At 43.3% G+C, this 24,015-nt stretch overlaps 1 protein-coding gene across 3 annotated transcripts in view; it reads left to right on the top strand.

Moving 5' to 3' along the window:
* Nucleotides 1-24,015, top strand: part of SLC4A11 (solute carrier family 4 member 11) — a 154,707-nt gene that overhangs the window by 81,100 nt on the left and 49,592 nt on the right. For all 3 annotated transcript variants that reach the window (XM_073342968.1, XM_078852611.1, XM_073342965.1), the window contains exons 7-9: nt 11,173-11,296; nt 16,457-16,663; nt 23,472-23,556. In XM_073342968.1, the coding sequence (XP_073199069.1) occupies nt 11,173-11,296; nt 16,457-16,663; nt 23,472-23,556 (416 nt within the window). The remainder of the gene's footprint in view (nt 1-11,172; nt 11,297-16,456; nt 16,664-23,471; nt 23,557-24,015) is intronic.

Raw genomic sequence — 24,015 nt, 5'->3', positions numbered from 1 at the left:
CCTTGGTGAATCCATGTGACTGTTTCTGATCACTTTCCTCTCGTCTAAGTGCTTCAGAATTGATTTCCTTGAGGACCTGCTCCATGATTTTTCCAGGGACTGAGGTGAGGCTGACTGGCCTGTAGTTCCCCGAGCCTCCTTCTTCCCTTTTTTAAAGATGGGCACTACATTAGCCTTTTTCCAGTTGTCCGGGACCTCCCCCGATCACCATGAGTTTTCAAAGATAATGGCCAATGGCTCTGCAACCGCATCCGCCAACTCCTTTAGCACTCTCGGATGCAGCGCATCCGGCCCCATGGACTTGTGCTCGTCCAGCTTTTCTAAAGAGTCCCGAACCACTTCTTTCTCCACAGAGAAAGCTCCTCTGAGGCGCTAGTACTGTGCTTTGTCGACAATAAACTTGGCCAAATGCCTTTGGCACTGATCCGAGCCAGTGGTTTTTCCTGTGAATAACGTGGAGGTCTGCTGAATTAACCGGCTGCACTGTCTGCGAGTGCTGCTGATGTTGCTGCTCTTGGAGCTCCAACAACACTCCAGCACCCGCAACAACATTCCACCGCACTCCCAACGCTATCCTGTGGAAGCTTGTGTTGAATTGTATTCCCCCTCCTGTAAACGAGCGTCCGAAGATGAGTAAGCTTGTGAGGAGTGTCAGGAATAAGTACTCTAAAGAGGGGCAGGAATCATGGTAGGAGCTTCATCTGCGAATGAGTTGGGAAGGATAATAGAATCAGTGAAGAATCAATTATTCTACTGGGAAACTTCACCACAGAAGGTTTTCTAAGCTGAACGATTTGTCCTGTAGATTTTAGTTGCAATTCTGTTCTAGGACTGTCTCTTCCCGCCCCCACTCCCCCCGCCCCCGGGGCATAATAAATCAGCTAGCTGAAGGTGTATTGTTCAAGGCTTTCAAAAACAAATTCACTCCCAGGCTGTGGACAGTCATGGAAAATTTTAGCCCAAGAAACCAACTTGTCAGAAAGCTGTGAGCAACTGAAAACTGAGTTTTATAGTGAAAGGATACAGTCCCTATATAGGTTTCAGAGTAACAGTTGTGTTAGTCTGTATTTGCAAAAATAAACAACAAGGAGTCCGGTGAACACCTTAAAGCCTAACCAATTTATTTGGGCATAAGCTTTTGTGGGTAAAAAACCCACTTCTTCAGATGCATGGAGTGAAAATTACAGATGCAGGCATTATTATACGGACCCTATATAAGCTTTACCATAGTAGGTGTCATCAAGCATCCACTACAGTCACTTATGACATGCCTATTTGGACGTGTTCACAGAGCAAGTCACTTCATAACAAAGCACTGATCAAAGGCAAAATTATGGTACAAATGTTCTGATTAATTAAATACAAATGGTTTTATGGCATAAATTCATGCTTTCTCTTCCACAGAAGGGAACTCTAAGAGTTGAATAATAGCGTGTGTGAGTAATACTTATCTCCGTGGCAATCAGGATTTGAAAAAATAAGCTTATAACCCAAAGGTGTATCGTGCTATTATCTGCAATTTTCCTTATTTCCGTCTACTTTTGTGACTTTAATTAAAAGAGAGGGAGGAAGATTATGAGGGAAAGAAGTGGATGAGTTGTGCCCTATAATTATAGCTATTATTTTACTGTATTTTTGCTGTAGCTAGTGTAGAAAAGCTTTTAATAGAGCTATATTTTTAGAGCATGTGCCTTGCCTGAAGAAAAATTACAACTCACTTAATTTGAGTGGAGGATTTGTCAGGGAGAATAATCTGTTTTTACTGTAATATTAATCGGAAAATAACTTAATATCTTTTGCCATTATTCTTCTGCAGCGTGTCATTCCTCATCCTGACCCTCAGCTATCCCTTAAACTGATGCTGCTATCTTTGTTTTCCAGAGCTTCATTTTATTTCTCATTTCTACTGCTGGAGTGAGAGTAAGACTGAAAGAGGCAGGCATTGTGTATAATGGTACAAGTTTATGTTAATTGTTTAAAACCTCTAAAGCAAATGAAAGGATGGTGATTGGAGTAAGAATGTAAAAGCTTAACTAAGGGAAACATTCAAGATCTAATGTAAATCCCCCAAAGTAAGAAAAGTGAAGTTTGACTGAACCCTTTTCTTGCTGTGCTCTGGTACAAAATGTTGCAATTGAAAAATATTTTTAGATAACCTTTTAAATTCATATCTGCAAAAATTAACTGTACAAAATGTGTCCTCTCCTGCTAGGAATTTGGTCTACCTCAGCTGTTTGTTCTGGACTCTGGGGGAGTATGTCTTCTCTGTGCCTCTCCTCACCCTCAAATTCTAAGAGTGAGGAAAATCAAACAAGCTAAAGCCAAAGTTATTCTGATTGCCCAGACCTGATCAAAAGAACAGCAGTTCTCAGATCTACTGCAACTATCTGTCTCTCCCCACAATTCCAGATCTATTGACCCAGCAGAGGTGTCGGAGTTGCCATCTGGACCCAGACTCTCTCCACTTGGCAGCATGGGCCATAGGACTTTGAGAGATTTTGAACTGTTCTGTTCAGACAAGGTACAGGAGATTCTATTGAACTCTAGGAAGTATTCAACTTGCCTGTCTTATGATCATAAGTGGAAAAGGTTCTCTTTGTGAGTAATCAACAATAATATTAAACCCAGCTTCAGCTCCTGCTCGGTCCATACCAGAATACAAACTTAATTTGAAATCTCCATATTGTTAGTAAAAGTACATCTCGCCGCCTTCTCTTGTTCTTTGCTGCTTAGCCCAGCGAAAGACTCTGTTTGGCCACAATCTGAAAAAAGATTTTTGAAGGGGTTAATGAACATCTACTCTCTGGTTAGAGAGCCCACACCTACGCAGGATCTTGGTCTTGTACTCATTCAGCTCGTGAAACTTCCCTTTGAACTCATGAAAGAATGTTCCCTTCTTCATCTGTCAATTAAAACAGCCTTTATTATAGCAATTGCATCCACAGAAAAAGAGAGAGCTTCAGGATCTCATGGTGAGACCCTCTTTTACAGTTGTTTGCAGAGATAAAGTTATCCTTTGTTTGCATCCAAAATTTCTCCCCAGAGTGTTAACAGAATTACGTCCTAACCAAACTTGCCAGTAGCTTTTCCATAGGTCTCACTCTCACTCACTCACAGAGAAAACTAAGCTACCTACCCTGGGTGCTAATCGAGCTGTAGATTTCTATTTTAATGGGTCTATGAAATACAGGAGATGCCCTGTGTGACACAGCATGGTGGCGTTGGTTTAAGTACTAGTTTTAATGTGGGTACAGCCTCTCTGATGTACCAAGTTCATAGGCAGGTCTGGACTGGCTCTTTGCACCATGTGACACAGAGGCTCACTGGTTGTTCACTACGCTGTGTCAGCAACTCTTGTCAAGCCTGACACACTCACTGCACCTTGACCTAGACAAAGGAATGGTTCTGCCTGCTTGAATGGGTCTCCAGTGTAAACTGAGCAAGGGGAGATAGTGAAGGTATATTTACATAAAAGGTAATCAAAGCCATCCAACTAGTGAGTGGGGGAGATAACCACAAACTGTCACCACAGGAGGAGGAGACTGCAAAAATTAACCTGGCTCCAAGCAAGCTGAGCCCCCAGGAGGGCTTCCTGACTTCGAAAACAAAGATAAAACTTCAAGGATATGAGCAGAGAGGAAAAGCCATTTTTGGCATTCCTCACTTGAGGAGTCAAAGAAACGAAGCACTTTGAGCTCTGCATGCCGGGTCCTGGCTAAAGACAGGCCAGCCAGGCTGGACGAATGACAGCGGTGAGAAAAGTTCTTTGAACAAAAGACTCTAGTTTGTCGTGTTTTAGCTTTAGAAGCATATTTTTACCACTTCTTGTTTGGGACCATTTCGTCCTTATTCCCTATACTTAGTATCACTTAAATTATGTCCTTTTGCTAATAAACTTTTTACTTTGACCATAAACCAACTCAGGGCTTTGATTGAAGTGGTGGGGTTTGTCAACCCCCGCCCCCCTCTTAAGTGATTTAGCTGCTTATTACCATCTCTTTAAAGGAGCAGCAAACTTGATAGGGTTTTGTGGTGCTACAGTAAGAAGGGTGGTTTGGGGGGAGAACGAGGGGCTGGAAGGGTTGTCGAGGTCCCCCTGTAAAGAGTAACTGGGTGGTGGAAGCCAGGGGGAGATCTGTGTGCTATAGAAGCTGGCTCTTGGTATCAGAGCCCCGAACCAAAGCTGCACAACACACAGGCACTTAGAGCAAGGGGTGATACAACCCCTCACTGGTCTAGGTTGAACCCCAAAGTGTGTCACCAGTATCCATGCATGTCTGGAACAGTTTAAAAGAATTCTGTACCTATTGCACTTTGTCTGGCAATCTGAAACGGTGCATGCCCTTTTGAACATCAAAGTGAACAGGAAGGCAAGATACTTTACAGAGAGTCCCTGAAGTATGTTTCTTTTCCAGTTCAGATGACTTAAGATGCTGTCCTTCAGAACAGGAGCTACCAGAGGTCAGTGAGCTAAACTGTAATCTGCCTCAGTCAAGGGTGGAATAAGTCTTGTTAATTCACTCACTAACCTATTTGGCCTGTTTAGCTGGGATTTTTTCATGGTCTGTGTGTCTAAAAATATCCTCACTGCATTTTCTACTTTTATGCATCTGATGAAGTGAGCTGTAGCTCACGAAAGCTTATGCTCAAATAAATTGGTTAGTCTCTAAGGTGCATAAGTACTCCTTTTCTTTTTGCGAATACAGACTAACACGGCTGTTACTCTGAAACCAATCACTTGATGATTACCTATTCTGTTCATTCCCTCTGGGACACGGGGCATTGGCTACAGTCGGAATGGCCAGTATGGCCGCTCTTATATTCCTTGAGTTTACTACTTACAGAAATCCACTGCACGGTTTCTCTGCCACTTGTTGCTTGTTTGAAATAGGCAATGGCTTGTGTTACCTTCTAGTTTTTGTTAGAACAGAAGTCTGCAGTCAGTCTTCCTTGGTGCTGTCTCTGAGAATTCATGGAGAGAGTGGCCTATTAGATACCAGACACAGAAACCAGAGTAAATAAGAGATTGTTGTCAAAATCTGGTTGAGTGAGTTTGTTCTTGCTTCGCTCTTGCATCTGGCAGTGTTCTCATAGGAGGCGATTTGCTGGGTACTTAAGGCTGCAGGAGAGGCAGTCCCCAGCTGACAGATCCTGACTGATGTGGTACAATCTCGTACTTCCATGCAAGTAGAAATCTGCATTTTGAGTGTTTTCATCCATGAGCTTGAGACTTCTGAGCCAGAATGGATAACTTTTGGGACTGTGGTCATTGACAGCACCCTTCTGTCAAAAAGCCCCTCCAAAGATAGTCACCCGAATGAAAATAAAGGGGCTGATCTGGGTAAGACCTGTTTTATAATGTACTATATAGTTCTAAACCAGATGTCATCCCTGAAATACGAGTGTCTAAATGTTTTTTCTGTCTCATAGGAGCCAGTTGATTTTGATAGTGAATTCAAAATAGTGTAGTGGACCTTATCCCAAAACCAGGAATTAATCTAATCCCCAGCTTTCATGAATCACTTGGCTTGTAAAAGGTGCCCTGCTTTAATGGGAGCTTTGGGAGGCATTGGGTCTCCTCAAGTCTCCCCTACATAGTATCCCCTCTTTGTCCAGCCAGCTAGCTCCTCCATGCCCCTGAGGTTAAGGGATAGATCATGCTCTGTACCTGTGTAGGTTCACATACTAATGCTTGCTTACCTCCTAGGACTGTGATGAGGCTTAATTATCCAATGCTTAAGAAAGAATGTGCCATGTAAGGTGTCAGTATGCAGTAGCAAGCAACAGCCTGCAGGTCTCTCCTTGCGTCTCTGTCCTTGATGTTCTTCCTGGTATGATTCTTGAATAACTCCCGTATTTTTATACGGGTTACTTAAATGGAATTCTTCATAGTATTTTTATTAACTTGAAGCAATGTTGGCACCAAGCTATTCCTTTCTTGCCAGGATACAGCTCCTGTTTTTAAAAGGGCTGAGTTTGGAAAAGATGGGCCATGAGGAGGCAAATGTCAAGAGCCATTTCCTTTGATTGCATTTATAAGTCACATGAAGGATTTGTTTTGAAATTGTTCAGTTGATTTGATAAAGCTCTCGTGACTGACGAAGCAAAGGAATAATCTCTCAACAAGATGGGAGTGTAGCTTGATATTTCATGAAGTTTCTTGTGGGCGCAAACTGCTGCAAATTTGCTTATTCTAATATATTAATTATGTCATCATAATGGTCCCTCTGGAGGAGCTAACTAACTCACTCAAATTCCCAGGTAACATTTTAAAACACGATGCATGAGGCTATTTTGGATGCTGAGCAAAACTGCTGTACAAACAATAACTTTTAAGAGTAGTAAATAATTTTTCAGTTTTAATGTCTGTAATTAATCAGAGCATGGGACACTGATGCGTCTCTGCTTCATCACTGGACATAAGTAGGAATATGGATTGGATTTTGCACATTTTAAAAAGTAATTGTTAGTCTGGACTCCAAAGAATTTCTCTGTTATGGTCTTAAAGTTACTATGAAAAATCCCTGTCATTGCTATTTTAGATTTTAAAATAGCACATTTTCAAATCTGAGATGTTTAAAATACAGTAGTTGGTGCAAAACTATGCCTCATAATAACACAATTCATCACTTTTAATAATGAAATGTACCCTTCTGCCATGTTTGTTCCTTGACAGCTATCTATTTTTCTGTAAAAAGAAAGGTTCCTTTAGAGGAATGATTACAGGACTTTATTCTATTAATGAAACACTGTGTATACAAGTGCCTTTGTTCCCATACTTACAACAGTAAGCTTTCAAAAGTTCTTAAACACCTATCTTTTCTGTATAAAAAATCTGCAGCCACCATAATCAGCCTTGCTTGTGTAGTACTAGTTATTTCTTTGCGCACAGGGATGTTGTGGAACCTTTCTCCACCTTCAATTTACTTTTCCATTCAAGCTGTCAAGCCAAAACCTTTTTGACCAATAATTTAACTCTCCAAAGATGAATTATTGGTGATTGAGGAGATGATCCAATTTCTACTGTGGCCAGTTCTTCATTGCATTCTGTTCTGTAACCATTCTTTTGATTGTGACTGGTAAGGATGGGATCTACTTTCACCTGGATAGCCCACCAGGAGAGGTTCAAGACTATATCAAGAAGCAAGTCTGTGGGACTGGGTATTCTAGTACATTACCAGATATTCCTCTTGGCAGGGTGTCAATAAAAGCCCAAATGGACCATCCAGGTTGTCAAGACTGCATCCCTTACAGGTGGTTCTGGTCTTAGAAGGTTTAAGACTTGATATATCACACTTGGGGCATTGTTTTCTTAGATGTACCTGCAATGCAAAAGAACCAAAATGATGATGTGCTACTCTAGGACAGGAAAAGGCTAGCTGACTAGCTCTAATGAGCAATTGTGGTTCCGTTTTTCTTACTGGGGAAACTAATTAATTTCCTTTCTTGCCCTGATGAGATTGTTTGTTTGTTTTTCTTTCTGATGAGTGTGTATATCTTAAACATTAATAATTTGTGTGAGACATGTCTGTTATTGCTTAGATAAGATCTTTGGCTTAGGTCAGGTCTTCAGCTGGCGTGAATATGTGGGTCTTCGCTGATGTCAGTGGAGTTATGCCAGTTCACGCCACCTGAGGACCTAGCCTCTTGTCTTGAACGCTGCTTTAAATGTAACCTTTAAAAAAAGAAATATATTGGGCAGTCATGCAGAAATAAGCCCTGTAATTTTAAAGAGCCTTTTATGAATACCGTGTTAGAGACTATGGTATTATGGCATCTTCATAAATAAGACCTGGTATTTAAACACAATTAATCATTTCATCTAGATCATTTGGTCATGACTGCATTTCAGACCAATCTTTTATTTTAGAGGGCTTTCACGATTTAGAAATTGTAAAGTGTCAGTTTAATGTGAGATTTTCTTTTTGGTTCATATCATCTCCTTGCTTTTATTCCATCTTTTTCCATCAACCACTTCAGCTCTTTCATCAGTTCACTGGCTTGTTGGCCCTGTGTCCACAATGGTGTCCTGGCAGGAAGAAACTTCTATGTTACTGAATAAATTTGTTAGTCTCTAAGGTGCCACAAGTACTCCTTTTCTTTGTTACTGAAGGTTTTTTTTGGAAAGAGAATCTAACCAGTATCAACTGTTAATCCCAATGCCTGGCTCAATAGGCACGACCTCTTCTTCTGACCATATTACATCCATACAATGATCACCATTTAGACAAAGTCAGCAGTTACTCCACCCCAGTATAGACCATAATTGTTCCCTCTTCTAAGTCTTCCATAATGTGTTTACTCTTGATATATGTTGCCTTTTTGATGGTGACCACTGAAATTTTGTGTGTACATCAAACTTGTAAGCTTCAGATTGAAAAGTGAAAGCTGCAAGTATATTATATGAGGAAGAAGTTGAATGTAAGTATTTTGCCTGCAGTCAATGCCTACAATAATTTATTCAGCTAATGATGGTTAGGTTGAGTGGTAGTGGAAGATTGCTGTGTGTGTGTTTTGTCTGAAGTAAATTAAAACTTCCAAAAGACTTGGAGCCATCAAGCTCTGCACATTGTTGTCCGAGTAGCTGCATGATCTTACTATTGTTAATCGTCTTCCTTCCACATATAGCCTCCTGTAGATTGGAATGCGCAAACGTAGTATCCTGTTTCAAATTAGATTGAAAAGCATATGGGTGCACCCTGCACCTGCGTAGAGCCCCAGGCATGCCTTAATGTAAGATCAGGGCATTGTAATGTAGGCAACTAGAAACAGATAGCGTCTCCTTAGGAGTTTGTTCAGCACTTTACACAATTTGACGGTGATCCTGATTGAGGCCTTTGGCCACTGCCAAAATACAAATAAGAACTTTCAGAACTCCAGGCAAATCTTCCTTTTTAAAGAACTGAGTTAATCACTGATCTCAAAGGCTAAGGAATAAAAGTGTTGACTCAGTGAGCAAACAGAGCAGAATAGAAGAGGATAGATTTTGCTAACAGTGCATTAACTGTTCACCTCTCCGTTCATGCATGAGATTTTACCAATTAATATGGGTGAAAGTAAGATGATCTAAGATGTTGGACAACTTGACAGATATCCTATGTGCTTACCCCAGTTATTTTACTGAATTGGAACCCATAATTGACAACAGAAGATGATTTGGGTACATTCAGGCTCACCCACCTCAGTGACTCTAGATTAAGATTGATTTCAGTTTGCTGCAAATTGTTGAATTCAGTTTTAACTCTGTTTTCATTTGATCCCTGTTTGGAAAGGTTTAAAGTAGATTGCTATCAAATATGTCCTTTAGTATGTGTAACCTTCAAATAATTGTCACTCAGGAAAAGACTGTATATAAACAGATTAAACAGTGTATGGATGCATCCCGAGGGGATGTGTGGATTTTCTGTTCTGAGTCTGATTCACATAAAAAGGGGAATAAAGGGAATATAACTAATACAGTATACATTTGTGAAATCCTGCACCCTTCCATATATTCTGTATTGTGCAAATAATAAAATGAATGTAACCATCCCTTGCATCAAAATAAGCATGTCTAACAATAACCTGTCAGGTTGTTAGCTTGCATAAATCAAGTAACTTAATTGTCAGTGTCCATCAAAAACCTATTCACTAGTAAAATGCCACTTACAAGCTAAATATTCAGACCTGTATGGAAGAATTATTAATTCAGCTCTGGTTTGCACCTCCCCTTCTCTCCAAGCTGTTCAGGGGCTGCTGTTGGCATGTCATTTAAGCTGCTAATTAAGGTGATATGTTAAGAGAAAGGAAAAGAGAGACTGGACCAAAGTACTGAAGCCCTGTCCACATCCTTTAATTGATAATCATTAATTTGGCAAATATTCACCTGAAATAAGCAATGGTAATAACAGTAACATAATCTTCCTTATATTTATTACATTAAAAATACCGTAACCTCTCATGTTGCAAAATCAAGCCCTGCAATTAAGATGGAGTATCACTGTTCACACCAATAGTGTGATCAATAGTGTAATCACACCAATAGTGAAATTCTCGTGCATTATCTGCCACTCTGTTTCTAAAGAGCTGTAAAGTGTATCAACAGAATAATTAGTAGTGGTTTTATTGGTAGTGTGAGGGTGTTATCCCATGTCTGCCATAGACTTGGTGTGTAATGTTGGACAAGTCACCTTGCTTTGCCTCAGTTTCTCCACTGGTAAAATGGTGAGAATTATGGCTACCCACCTTGCCAGCATGTTGTGGTAGTTGAAGTAAACAGCAAAGAGAAACTACTGCTCTTTTGTGATGCCCAAAAATGGCTTCCATGTTTTAATAAAAATGTTTTGTTTTTAACATCAGAAATGTCAAGTTCTGGCTTCTCTGTATTGGAAGTCTTGGCAATCTTTGAAAGATCTAAATGACTGCTTAATTCTTCAACAAACCTTCCTTTCTCTAATGGACCTGGGAGACTTCCAACTCAAGTCTCATCACTGAGCTATGATGTCACTCATTTTGGTCCTCCGAAGGTTGTCTGACTTGTCCAGCGAAAAGAGGGTGGTTAGGGCCTGATATTTGTAATGTATTTAAAAATAATCAAAACCAACCAAGCAGGGAGCGAAAAACCTGTTGAAAACAAAAACAAATATTGAGGCATTCCTTAAAGGAGGAATAAGAGAGAGAAGCAATTTATTTATTGGCCTCTACCCTTAAATTGTTTGCAACAGCACTTTGAGACCTCTGGATGAATGGATCTACGGAAGTGCAAAGTACTATCTGTTCATTATTCTTTTTAAAAAAATAAAGGGAGCCCTCTAGTTAGAACTCCGTGCAATACTGCAAATTAAGGGTAAGTTTCTTTATTGATTTACTGGCTATTATACAGCTGCTGGGACAAGATGAAGCCAAGTAAGGCCCCAACTCTGCCAGCTATCCCATGAGCAGGGCCCTGATGTCACAGAGTGCCTTTCCCACTGAGCAGCTCATAGGATTGAGGCCTAGAAAGGAAGGAAAATCACGACCATTAAAATGCCATTTTTGTCTTTTTTACCATCAATGTTTAAGACACCTGTTTTCACCCATGCATATTATATCAGAGCTAGAACAGGAATATTTAAAACTTTCATTCGGCAGAAGGGAGAATGTGTCTCTTGTATTGTCTAACCTAAGCCATAACACTTCCATCTCTCTTGACAGTTGCACTATAAAGTCTCTTCAGCGACGTCATGTTTGCATCAGCCGACTGGAGCGGCCTCAGAACTGGGGGGAGAACTCCTGTGAAGTGAGATTCGTCATTTTGGTTCTCGCACCTCCTAAAATGGTGAGTGTTTCTCCATCATTCGCTTCTGATGCCTCAGAATGCTTTTCTGATGGTTCTCTTGTGGAGCTCTACCGGGGTGCATGACCACCCGTTTTCTAGATGCAGCAGGAAGAGAGCAGGACTGAGGTCACCACAGTGGTTGTCTGCCAACATCTCCTTCTGACTCAGCAGTGAGCACAAGGTATAAAATTATGACAGATGACTTTCCTGTTCCCCAGGCTCCTGCAGTCTCATTATAGAGCAGAATGGCTTCCTATCTAGCATTGGAGCTGGAACCTGGCATAGTCTGTAAGTCTGGCTGTGACTGATCTGGTATCAGAGCTCTTGCCCCAATGTGTAGCCTATACCAATAGGCTGTTTGCTAGGTAAAGCTTGGGTATAAGTTAAGGTGGTAATGTAATGAGCCTGCAAGGCCTGAAAGACCATAGCTTAGCTAAACAAGGCTTAAGGCGCATAAGCAGCTAATCAAAAGTAACCCTAGATCGGTGATACTCAGACCTCAGGTGCCAAATTAGCCATCAGCATTACCCAAAAGAGCCACAGTCATGTGAATTCAGTGTTTCATTTACTATAGTACTATAGATTCATACAGTAACTCCTCACATAAAGTCGTCCCGGTTAATGTTGTTACATTGCTGATCAATTAGGGAACATGCTCATTTAAAGTTGTGCAATGCTCCACTCTTACATTGTTTGGCTGCCTGCTTTCTCCACAGCTGGCAGTCTCCCTATGCCCCTCCCCCCCATCCCCACAGTGCCTCCTGCCCCCCGGCAGACCCCGCGGATCAGCGCCTTCTCCCTCCTCCCTCCTGCCCACGGCAATCAGCTGGCTTGCGGCGTTTAGGAGGAAGGGGGGAGGAGTGAGGACTCGGTGCGCAGGCTCCCCCTCCCTCCCCTGCCTCCTGAACAACGCAAACCAGCAGATTTTCCCGGACAGGAGGCAGGGGAGGGAGGGGGAGCCTACATGCCAAGTCCTCGCTCCTTCCTCCTGCCCCACAAGCCAGCTGATTGCCCTGGGCAGGAGGGGTGGCGGGGGAGCGAGGACTTGATCTGCCTACCCCCTCCCTACCTTCCCTGCCTCCTGCCCAGGGCAATCGGTTGGCTTGCAGTGTTCAGAAGGGAGTGGGGAGGAGCGAGGACGCACTGTGTGAAGTAAAGGAGGAGGAGGTTGGGGGGGAGAAGAGGCGGGTGAAGGATGGGCGGGCTTGGGGGAAGAGGTGCACTGGATGGGCTGAGGGTTGAGCCCCCTACCCCCGGCAAAGTCAGTGCCTGTGCTTGCAAGAACAGCAAGAGGAGCAGCCGGACAATCCATCCTCTTCCACTCTCTGACTCCACCACCTCAACCAAGCTTCATACTCAGCAGTGATGATTGTAGTATTAAATTGCTTGTTTAAAACTTATACCGGTATTAAATTGCTTGTTTATAATTATTTAAAATGTATATAATGCTTTTTTGTCTGGCAAATTTTTTTTCCCCTGGAACCTAACCTCCCCACCCCATTTACATTAATTCTTATGGGGAAATTGAATTAGCATAACATCGTTTCACTTAAAGTCGCATTTTTCAGGAACAGAACTACAACATTAAGTGAGGAGTTACTGTATTTAAACAGTGTGACAGGAAATCTGTATTATTCTCACAGCAAATAAGTTAACTTAATGCAAGTTAATAACTGGTCAATTACATAGTAAAAGCATCATGATTGGTTAATAACTTAGACTGGTTAATAATTAAATCACACAGTGTTTTAATATCATGAGCTGCAAAGAGCGACAGGAGACACGTTAAAGAGCCTCTTGCAGCTCTCACGCCCTGGTATCGCTGCCCTAGATCACAGCATGGAATGCTGTAATGACTAAACTGCAGACAGGTAACCACAAGATGCTAGTTTATACCATCTTGGGCTGTTTTAAGGTGGTAACCTCAGCTGATGTCTGACCACCAGTGTGTCATGGTAACTAATTGACGTACATGCTAATAAGCATGAGGTAAAAGCTCTCTTAACCTACAGGGGAAGGGCACGCCAAGCTTAGGAGGGTGAGGAAATACAAAGAAGGGAAAGGGGATGAAACCCCTACTGAACATGCTTTAGGTATAGTGTGTCTGTGTAATACATTATAGAAGTGGTATCCAGGGCTGTGTGCCTTGGGAGACGGCAGGACGATGAGCGATGGTGATGAGGAAGGTGGTGATAATGAGGGAGTTAATGACTAATGCTTCAGGTTGTTCTGCAAGGGGTAGCCTGAGTGTATGGGTGCGCAGACGCTCAGTCTGTATGAGCTCTCTCTACCTGGCTGGGTTGGAGTGTGTGTAACTTTGCTAACCGTATTAATAAGCCTATGGCAGATACAGAAGGTTTTTCCTAAGTCTGAGTATTGCAACTGTGCATGTGGGGGTTCCCAACTGAATGGTAATTTTAATAATTAGTCTTGGGACAAAGACCTACCAAACCTCAGTCTGTTAATTGGGAATTCTTAGGTAATCAGTATAATTAATACGCAATCAATAGATTGGGCAACAAATTCACTGTCATACGGGAGATCTGAACTCAAGTTCTACTTGAGGATCCCAATAATTGGGCCTGCGGAGATGAGGTTCTGAAGTGATGCACTTGTGGGGGCATGAACCAACTTGGGAACTGCGCTACCTCGTGCTCGTTAAACTGTAAAATTCTGCATCTTTCTCCCACTTCAAGCTGTTTAGCCCCACTCTAGCCATACTAAGTCTGTCCGCAGTCTAGAGGTGGCCTTTTGAAGAAGGGAGGATTGTTCAGTACTTAACGTGCTGGTCTGGGACTTGGGAGACCTAGGTTCAAATCTCTGCTCCACTGCAGATTGCCTGACCTTGGGCAAGTCACTTAGGTCCAGGTTTTGAAAGGTGTTGCTGAGCTCAGCATGACAATTCCTAACCGATTTGGAAGCCTGAGACTCTCTTTCAAAAGGATTTAGGCACTTAGGAGGCAAAATCCCCATTTGAAAATGAGTTGGGTACCTAAGTCAGTTACGTGCTGAAATGCTAGGCTTGGCGATGCCAAAATATCTTTAAAAATCTGGGCCTTAATATCTCTGCTTCAGTTCCCCTTCTGTAAAAATGGGGATAATAGTGTTTCCCTATTTCCCAGAGGTGTGTGAGGGAAAAATACATTAAACATTGTGGGGCTCTCAGCTGAGGGTCATAGAAAGAGAAGTGATTTTTTTGGGAGCATTTATGTCCAGACTGATTCAGTGGTTTCCGACTTAATTTTTTCCCATTGTTTATATAAAAGTGCTTTTGGCACCAATCACATTGATGCCTGAAAACTGTACAGACTAAAAACAGAAATACAGATGTTGCCCATGGAATGCAGCAAACAAACTGAGCCCACTCAGCTGTATTGGTTTAGTTTTTCAATGTATACAACCTGTATTCGTATAGAGTCAGCAACATGCTAAGGAAAACCCAGCTGCTGCAGGGAGCAGTGTCAGTGACTCAGTAGGGGGCACTCTTCCCTCAGAGTCGGTACTGACCTCACTACCCCCTGGCTGTGGAGCAGAGAGTGATGCTGGTGGCTAGCGGGTGCTGGGCACTCTGCGACAGGTGTGAAGATGACTCCCAAGTTGCAGACGGTAGAAGTGGACAGCATACAAATAAAGGAAGGGGAATGGGAAGTAGTAGCTGTGTGACTGGTAAAGAAAAAACATGGTTTATGCTAGTCCATGATTTTTTGTTTTGTTTTTTAAATGAATTGATCCTCCAAGCCCGAAGTACATGCTGCGTACAGTAGTTAAAATAATAAACTCATTGACAAGATCCAATTAAATCACCTTGCAAAATTGTCTGGGAAATGGCATAAAATCCATACCCCAATCTTTCCACGATGATGGTGAGGATGAAAAAATTGACTAGTTCTTACTCCCTTGCCTTGCCCCAAATCAATTGCCTGATCCAAACAGCTCTCTTTCCTCCCTGCTGATTCCCACCCACACAGCAAAAGCCTGAGTAATAGTGGTGGTGGTGTTTATTCCGTTGTGTATTACAATAGCTCCTAGGAGCCCCATTGTGCAGTACAGTCATGAAGTAAAGAGCCCTGCCTCGCACCATTTACAATACATCTTAACTCCAGTCTGTCGATGCAGCAGATTTGTGGACCAATGGAACCAACTGGCTGAGCACGCTCAACCTAGAACAAACCATCTGCTGTGTCTAGATGTTGAAATCTATGGAGTGCTAGCAATATTGCCTCGGGTGATCTCAAGCAGTGTGCAGGGTCTTTTTGATAGTTGGGACACAAACTCTCTCTTTAGGATTAAAGTGAAGACGCTGTGGTGTGCCCACAATGTAAAGTATTCTGAATCTGTGCTCCTGAGTGGTGCATCCAAAGAGCCCTGAATTCTTTGCTGATGTTAATTAAAAAACCACTTGCCAATCTCACTTAGCGAACTGACCACAAAAATTCACCACAAAGTGAAAATATAAAAGCAGTGACTGTACGTTTGCGTTATAGCCAAACAATACTGTTCCTGTGAGGCTTTGGAGCTCTTCAGGAGGAGAGCCTTTTTGGACTGTCTTGCTGGATTGGATAATAGGGGGCAATCAGCATATGAAGGGTAGAGGGGGTTGAAGTATTGTGAAGTAATCCTAGTTGTTGGGGTTTTGTTTTTATTTTTCAAATGTCTGTGGAATATACTTCAGAAATCACCTTAATGTAATGTTTCCTATGAGACTTGGTCACGGTAGTCTTTAACCTTCTGGATGCAGCTTTCAAAACCTATGTCTTGTTCTTTGAATCTAAAGTTCTACAGTAATCCATTGAGACAAACCTGTAAATATCACAATGGATTTTGGATCAGTCTCCCAATGCTAAAATCTACATTAACGCAATGTTTTGCTTGAGATTACAATGCACAAACCAGTTCACCTTTCAATATTCCCCTGCAAGAAATGGTCTCTCAGCACCAAAGCCAGGCTGGAAGCATTTACTTGCTCTTCCTGCCCTGATTTGGGTGTTTGTGCTAGCAGTGATTTCAGGGGAAGTGTGGAATCTTGTGTTCTGGTCTTGACAAGCAGGGAAGAAAGATTGGTGTTTTGGATGGTATTTTGTTTTGAAGTTTTACAGTTTTTAAATAACTTAAGAGTTTTTGGTTATGATCCCTAATCTGCACATCATTTGTTTTCCACAGAAAAGTACGAAAACTGCCACCGAAGTGGGCCGGACCTTTGCCACAATGTTTTCGGATATAACTTTTCGGCAGAAGCTTCTAGAAACAAAAACGGAAGAAGAGTTTAAAGAAGCCTTGGTACATCAGCGCCACCTGCTGACGGTGGTGAATCAGAGACCCTCAGCAGTGAACGAGGGACACAAAACACAAAGCCACAAGCCGCTCAAGGTAGGGTGAGAAAAAGTCTAAGTCCTGGCTTTCCACTGTTGTTTCTGTTGAAATAAAGCACAGGAACCTGATGATTATTCATAGTACTGAATTAGCCGTACTTATATATTCATGATGCATTTCAGTCTTCAAAACACAGCTGGGTTAGGTCTACACAGCTGCTGGGAGCGAATCCCACAGCCCAGGTTGACAGACTCGTGCTATCCGCTGGTGCGCTAAAAATAGCCACGTAGACATTGCTTTGACGATCGGGCTTGGGCTCTGAAGCTCACCCTACTCCTTAGGCTTCAAAGCCCGAGCTCCAGCCTGGGCAGGAATATTCAAATTGCTGTTTTTAGCGCACCAGCAGAAGCCCTGCTAGCACAAGTCTGTCAGCCTGGGCTGCGAGACTCGCTCCCAGCAGCTGCGTAGACACACCCTTCATGTCACCGCCAGGCTAGTTCTGCTAAAATGTTCTTGTTTCTTATGCCATTTAACTGAATCTCTTTTGCAACAGTGCAAACAGAGTAAAAAGCACTATTGCCTCTTTTTAATACCTGATAACTGCAGTGAATCTTGTGTACATATACTTCCATGTAGCAACTTCCCATTGAAAATTAAAGGAAAACCCTTCAAATGATGATGCTTAACGTGGGCTAGGATTGATGGGTTATTGTAAGTTGCCAAAAAGAGGCAAATGAACTTTAGCACCCTCAATCAGGAAGATAGCTAGTCTGTCTCTGAAGAACCTTAATCTTTACTTGGGTGGTCATCACTCGTACCAACTTTGCATCTCCGCTTTCTCTTCTGAAGCTCCCTTAATGTCATTCTTACACCCTCTCTGTTCACACACAGGTTTTATTATCCAAGCTGAAAAGCTGCACACCTAAAAATAAATTGGTGCATGCCACTTCTAATCTCCTACTCTTTTTTCCCTAGACTACAAGTAATGTGAAGCTTTGAGCAGCCTACAGGGTTCAGAGTGTAAACTTTCATCACAAATTCATAGTTTGGCTAGTTTTCAGAGTTTAAAACGTAATGGTTTAGGAATACGTAAAGATCACGAAGGGCAGCATCTCTGCCCTTTCTTACCTTTATCGCAGTCCTCTGCAATTTAAGCATAGAATCCCTTCTTCCAGAGACAAGTCTATAGTCGGTGACTCCTGAACTCCTCTAAATTCCATTCACACTGTGGTTCAGGTTTGCAGAACCAGTTTAAAACACGTCTTTAAGCTGGTTACAAGTGATTTGCAGCAATGTTTTCTTCCAGTGCAGGTTTAACCCTTTGCTCCCTTTCCTCTGAAGCCATTTCTGTAAACACTGGGGCATGTCACGGTAGGAAACCACAGCCTCTGGGTGAAAGGTTTAACGAGACTAGGGGTATGTCTACACTTGCAGACTTACAGCCCCAGCAGTTACAGCGCCACTCAGAGAGCGCTGAAGGGAAACCACTGTTGTGTGTTCGCACTGTCAGCTGCCCGCACAATAGCATGTTTACACTTGAGGCACTTGCATCGGTATTCAGAGCGGTGGATTCTGGGCAGCTATCCCACAAAGCATCTCTTCCTCTTTTGCCGCTAAGAGTTGAGGGAAGGCGGAGGGGGTTGCGGGGCATCCTGGGTCCTGTCCCAATGCCCCATGATGCATTACTTTGCATCCCAGCAATCTCTGTGCTTCCGTCCACATTTGGCGCTATCTTTCAACGGTTTGTGTACTGCATGCTCTGCCTCTTCAGTTTGCAGGAATGGATCCCGCACTGGTGACCAATATGCTGCTCGCTCTCACTAACATGTCACGAGTGGCAGTGGAGTTATTCCTTAAACTAAAAAAGCAAGAGGAGTGTGACACTGATCTCGCCATGCGTAGTAGCTATGACACGAGATTGCTTGTGGCACTCACAGAGGTGCTGATTTTAGTGGAATGCTGCTTTTGGGTTCGGGAAACAAGCACTGAGTGCTGGGATCACATCGCAATGCACATCTGGCATGACGAGCACTGGCTGCAGAACTTTCGGATGAGGAAAACCACATTCATGGGACTGTGTGATGAGCTCGCCGCAGCCCTGCGGCGCAAGGACATGAGAATGAGAGCTGCCCTGCCACTGGAGAAGTGTGTGGCGATTTGCACTGTGGAAGCTGGCTACTCCAGACTGCTACCCATCGGTCACTAACAGTTTGGAGCAGGAAGGTCAACCGTTGGATTCGTGTTGATGGAAGTGTGCAGGGCCATTAATCGCATGCTGCTCCGAAAGACCATAACTCTGGGCAACGTGCATGAGATTGTGGATGGCTTTGCACAAATGGTCTTCCTTAACTGTGGAGGGGGGATAGATGGTGCACACATTTCAAATTCTGCCACCAGACCACCTAGCCATGGAGTATATTAATTGCAAGGGGTATTTCTCAATGGTTCTTCAGGTGCTTGTGGATCACCGTGGGCGTTTCACAGACATTAACGCAGGCTGGTCCGGAAAGGTGCATGATGCATGCATCTTTCAGAACACTGGCCTGTTCAGGAAGCTGCAAGCAGGGACTTTCTTCCCGTTCCAGAAGATCACCATAGGGGAAGTCGAAATGCCAATTGTAATCCTGGGAGACCCCGCTTACCCCTTAATGTCGTGGCTTATGAAGCCATACATTGGGCACCTTGACAGCAGCAAGGAGAGATTCAACAGGCTGAGCAAGTGCAGAATGACTGAGTGTGCTTTTGGTCATTTAAAGGCCCGCAGGCGCTGCCTATATGGGAGGCTGGACCTGACCGATGACAATATTCCTATGCGTGCTGTATGCTCCATGATATTTGTGAAGGGAAGGGTGAAAGCTTCACTCAGGGCCGGACCGCAGAGGCTCAGCACCTGGAGGCTGAATTTGAAAAGCTAAAGACCGGGGCTATTAGAGGGGGGCAGCATGGGGCCATAAGGATCAGGGATGCCTTGAGGCAGTAATTTGAAGCTGAAAGCTACTAAAATTTGTTGCTATGCTCGGGAGTGCAGTGTTTGTAATGCTAGGAGATGGTTGTGATTGGTGCAGACGGTGCACTGTGAAGATGTAAGAAAATTGCCTGTTGCTTTGTAGGGCTCTGTTTGCTTTCAATTAATAGAATAAAGATTGCTTTCAAACCAACACAATTCTTTTATTTAAAAAACAACAACCGGAGGAGAGAGAGACAAAAAAAACATCAGCACTGAGTGGGATGGGGGAAGGGAGGGTCCCAGGACTGTTAAAGATTTGTGTATGTCCAGGTGTCACATGCAACCTTCTCGTTTGGAGTACAGTGCAGCAGGTACTGTACTTCAGCAGGGCTAAACTGCAGAGGGCCGGGTGTTGCGTGCAGTGGGTACTGGGAGTCCGCAATGCTGGACTATGACAGGGGAGGAGTGGAATGACGCAGGTAGACTGGAGCCAGGAGGTTGATAAGAGTGTGTTGGTGGTGTCTGGGGGGGCACATGGGAAAGAGTTTTGCAACAGTGACTGCAGGGGAAGGCGGGTGCAGAGCTGCTCAGTTTCCAGTCTTAGTAGCGCCTGGAGCGTGTTCGCCTGGCGCTCCATAATGTTTAAGAAGCTCCATGGCTTCGTTCTGGCGCACCGCATTCTCCTTTCGGTCCCTCTTCTCACTGTCCCTCCACTCCTTCGATTCCTGTTTTCTGGCCGTAGAGTGCATAGTGACATCACGCAGACAGTCCTCTTTAGTTCTTCATGGCCACTTCATAATTCTGCGCAGCCAGCGTTAACATAGAGAGTGGCTGGACTCCCAAGGTCAAATCTGTGAAACCAAAATGCAACATTTTACAGAACCAGTATTGGTTTCAACACAGAGACCACTGATTTAAAACACAGCCATTATTCACATACCTGTCACTAACTGGCTGACACCAGGCCAGCACAGATGAGCCACAAGACCCCCCAAAATGGTGAGTAACCACAGGGGCAGGGGAAATCCAATGTTCCAGGACTGTACTGTACACTGGGCACATGACTCTTGGGGAGAGGCAGCACTGTAGAGGGGGCCTTATAATCATTCCTGTCCCCACATATTCCACAGGCTGTGTTCATTATGGAAGATATCTCGCTGCTGAGGGTCAGCAGGGAATCAAGGGAGGGTCTTCTCCAAGACTGCGGCTTCCACCCTGGCCCTTATGCGGCTCACTTGTGTGCAGCAATATCTGTCTCCCCCCCACACCCCCCGTGATGGCAGAGTGGCATAGGAAAGTTACCCTTAATGGGGCAAGAAACAAAGCAGCTCTGCCAAAGAACCTGCGGCAGCGGATTGCCCAGTATCTCCATGAGAGTTTTGTGGAGATCTCTGAGGCAGATTCCCGTGAAGTTAGGGAGTTAATCAACACCCTGCTCCGCTGCTCAGAGTAGGCACTTGGTGCTACGCGCACCATACAGACGCAAGCCTGCTTTCTGCAACCCTCCTGCCCACAACAACTCACTTCATTAGTTCCCAAAATCAAAGCCATTTACCAGGGCTAATCCCTGAAGGATTAATTAATCCCTGAAGGAGCAATCCTAGAGGTAGAAGGATGGAGTCGCAATCACAAAAGGAATAACTGGAGTTGAACAGTGTGTGTGGCGATGGTGTCTAAATGAAGTGTCCGCCTTGAGCCTTGACCAGGAAGAGGTCATTGGAGACCTTGGTGACAGCCAAGGGTAGGATGGAGAAACCAGACTGAAGAGGGTCTAGAATGGAATTAAAGGGGCAGCAGTTACAGACTGTGCTCAATGAGCTTGGAGATAATGGGGGGGGAAGAGGCAATAAATGGAGCGGGAGTGACTTTTTTTTTAATAATGAGAGAGACCAATTCATGTTTATGTTGTGAGGGGGCAGGAAACTTTGGGCGACCGAGAGGATAATGAGACGTGTGAGTTGAGGAGCCAGGGGAATTCAGAAGTCACTGTGTAGGGAGTGATGGCTTCTATCTAGTCTCCTTCTTGGCCATCCATGTGAAATCGCTGATACTGCTGTTATGACGGTATTAGAGACCAGAAGGGAAGCAAGAAGCTGATTTGAAGTTAGAAGTATAATTTTAGCTGAATAGAGATCTCAATATGGTTATGAAGAAGACAGGGATCTAGAGCCTTGATGGACAAGCAGGAAAGCGGGATTATGTCCAGCCCTGAACTTCTAGGCATGTAAGCAGGCTGGGCTTTTCTTCTCACGAAGGTTCTGGGTGGGTCTGAGAGCGAGGTCTACAGAAATGTACGTAGGCTGCCACCCCTGGAGAGGGAAGATCATCCGCAACAATAGAAGCTGATGGCTGACGCCAACTCCTTTTAACAAACCCTGTCCTAAACTTGTCCAATACACAGTTAATTAAAACCCAACGAAACCAGAACTTTAGTTTCCCCAATAAACTTTTTAAAAATAATAGTTTCATTTCCTTTGGGCAGCTGTTTTGTGTTCCATTGTCCACTATGACATTTTAGCCCACCAAATAGCCCAGTGATAACATTCATCATTCAGGTAATGTGGTGCTTCTGCTCATTTATTCCAAATTTTTCCTTAATTCACCACATGCATACTTTTTTTCCTTTTAATTTGTTCTTTCTATGCTGCCGCCACCACTCGCACCCAGACCAACCTCCATTCAGGTGCATGAGGGCTGCAAAGGGTGCAGTCACTTTCTCTTTCTCCCCTCCGGGTAACCATTCTGATGGTTGTTCCCCTGTGCTTGCTGCGGCAAGATGAGTAAACGTACTGCTCATTAAAGCAATTGTGATTCTCTGTCTGACCTGTGCCTTTGGGAATGTTTACTTTTAAAAATATTAACCTTTCACAATACAAACCTCTTCAACGCTCAGATGCTTCTATCAGAAGGTTTGGGGTTTTTCAGTTCACATTTCCCTAGTTGTTTAGACCACAAACAAGGTGCTAGAGTTCAAATCTCCAACACAAACAAGCAAGGGATCTTTAAAAGAAGGCTTAAAATAAAGTCCTGTGGACACGTCACAGTGGTACAGCTGTGCCAGCACCATGCCAAGAGAAAAAGGCAGTTGACCAAGTAGCCGAAGGCCAATGGGAAGAATAAAGACAAGTAAATACAAAGAAACTGATCCTAACATTTATTTTTTTAAAAAAAAACATGAGATTTTTTCAAAATAATAAATCCGTCTTATGATGGGGGTGGGTGGGGCTGAACTAATGATTTTTGAACGTTTGGGGTTCGCAATGCTGCTGTAGTCAAGTGTGACCTCTGTGTATCAGAAGCCATTTGTTTGATGCAAAAATAGTTTGGGTCCTTCAGAGTTACTGGCCTGGATCATCTGGTTGGATGAAAACCTAGGGAAGCGGACTTTGTGGGAGGAAATCCCCCAGTCGCTTCTTTTGGAGACTCGCCACATCATCCCTTTTGGGTAGGAGTTTGTTTGGAAAAGGCTGTAGGGCCCACCCCAAACCTGCAAAATCCTGAGATCTACAGGAGGCTAGGTTGTCCGTTTGGAGGCTTGTGCCTTACTCGGCATTGGCTGTGGCCCCTGGGCTACGCCCCTAAACTTTGTCTCTCTTTCTCTCCCCTCACCTTGGTAACATGGCTCCATCAGAGCCTCCCTATTACCACAGCAGCCTCCAGAATCAATTTCCCCATCTGTGAAGTGGGATAAAACTAATTGTGTCTCACGGAAGGGGGAAGGGTTCCAGTGCTTTGGATTATGTAAATGGCTATAGATGTGCTAACTGTTTATCTTTATTATTATTACAAAGTCTGGATCTGAATGGCCCATTCAAAACAATTAGTTTTAAGTGCCTATCAGCACTGAATAAGGAGGTTAATCTTTTTAACAATACACAAGCCTTTAAACTGACACAACATTTCCTTCCTTTCTTTTAGTTGCATGAGTTTTTCAATGTTGGCAAGGGAATATTTGATGACATAGCACGAAGATTTCCAGTGTACGCTTTGGACTTCACTGACGGTATGTTGGCCAATGTTTATAGAAGCACTGGCCTGCTTTTAATTCTTGTGATATGATGTCCTGTTTACAATGTGAATTGAATATATTCTTTGATATCTCTATTGGCCCTTTTTATTTAAAAGAAAATCAGGATAGAAACCTATAAATAATTTCTGAGCTGACATGACAGATATTTAAGGACTTGAGAAACTTGCAACGTTCTCTACTTAATGAAGATGTTTAGTTTGATCCAAATTAATTCCCCATTAAATTGTACGTTGATGATTACATTGATTTATTGTTGGTATCTGCAAAGGGAACATGAATCAAAATTGATCATAAACTAATCAGTTTTAATTGGTACAATAAACTCCCCTTTTCCTGCTGTCTGTGTAAGCCCAACAACATCTCAGTTAACTCACACGATGAACTAAAAAAAAAATTAATCGCGATTAACAGAGATGTTGAGATGATGTTGGG

The sequence above is a fragment of the Lepidochelys kempii genome, chromosome 4, assembly GCF_965140285.1.
Source record: "Lepidochelys kempii isolate rLepKem1 chromosome 4, rLepKem1.hap1, whole genome shotgun sequence".
Lineage (NCBI taxonomy): Eukaryota > Metazoa > Chordata > Testudines > Cheloniidae > Lepidochelys > Lepidochelys kempii.
Note: the sequence above shows the minus strand (reverse complement) of the source record. Positions and strands in the feature narration are given on the sequence as shown.